At 60.3% G+C, this 579-nt stretch overlaps 1 protein-coding gene across 1 annotated transcript in view; it reads right to left on the minus strand.

The window, feature by feature from the left end:
- LOC119270324 (CASP-like protein 5B3) overlaps positions 1 to 379 on the minus strand; it is a 3,045-nt gene extending 2,666 nt beyond the window's left edge. The window contains exon 1 of the mRNA XM_037552331.1: positions 13 to 379. Coding sequence (XP_037408228.1) covers positions 13 to 143 — 131 coding nt within the window. The 5' untranslated portion in view covers positions 144 to 379. The remainder of the gene's footprint in view (positions 1 to 12) is intronic.
- Positions 380 to 579: the final 200 nt, after the last annotated feature.

Genomic DNA, 579 nt, shown 5'->3' on the forward strand with positions numbered 1-579 from the left:
GGGGGGGAGTACGCGTAGGCGCTGTAGTTGGAGAAGCCGAAGGCGGAGACCAACGAGAAGACGGAGGCGGCGGCGAAGGCGCACTGCGACAGCCGCAGCGCCATGCCGCTCCATGTCCCCGGGCTCCCCGCTACGCGCTTCATCCCCTGCCTGCCTGCCTGAGCTCTGCTCTGCTTGCTGCGGAGAGGCCGATGGAGTCCTCGCTAGCTCGCCGGGCAGGATCTGTGGCGCTTGCTGTGTGCGCTTAGCTCGTGTGTGGGGTGGGGAGGGTGATGGCTGTGAGCAGGAGCCGGGGAGGGGGTGCCTGGCTTGTGTGAGATAGACGAGATGGGAAAGGTGATGGGGACTGGGAGAGGGGGCGCCTGGCTTGTGTGTGACGAGATGGTAAAACTGATACTATGAGATGGTGGTGGGGTACCGCTGCCTGCCTGGTGTTTTTTGAGATGCAGAGTGAAATGCAAATGGAACGCAAGTAATAACTGAGCTGAGCATCCACCATGTGGTGTGTGTACCTCTGCTAGCTATAGCATCAGGAAATTTCGCGGTAGCTTCCTTCCTTGGCCACGTCATTTGAGGGTA

Source organism: Triticum dicoccoides, chromosome 3A (assembly GCF_002162155.2).
Source record: "Triticum dicoccoides isolate Atlit2015 ecotype Zavitan chromosome 3A, WEW_v2.0, whole genome shotgun sequence".
Classification (NCBI taxonomy): Eukaryota; Viridiplantae; Streptophyta; class Magnoliopsida; order Poales; family Poaceae; genus Triticum; species Triticum dicoccoides.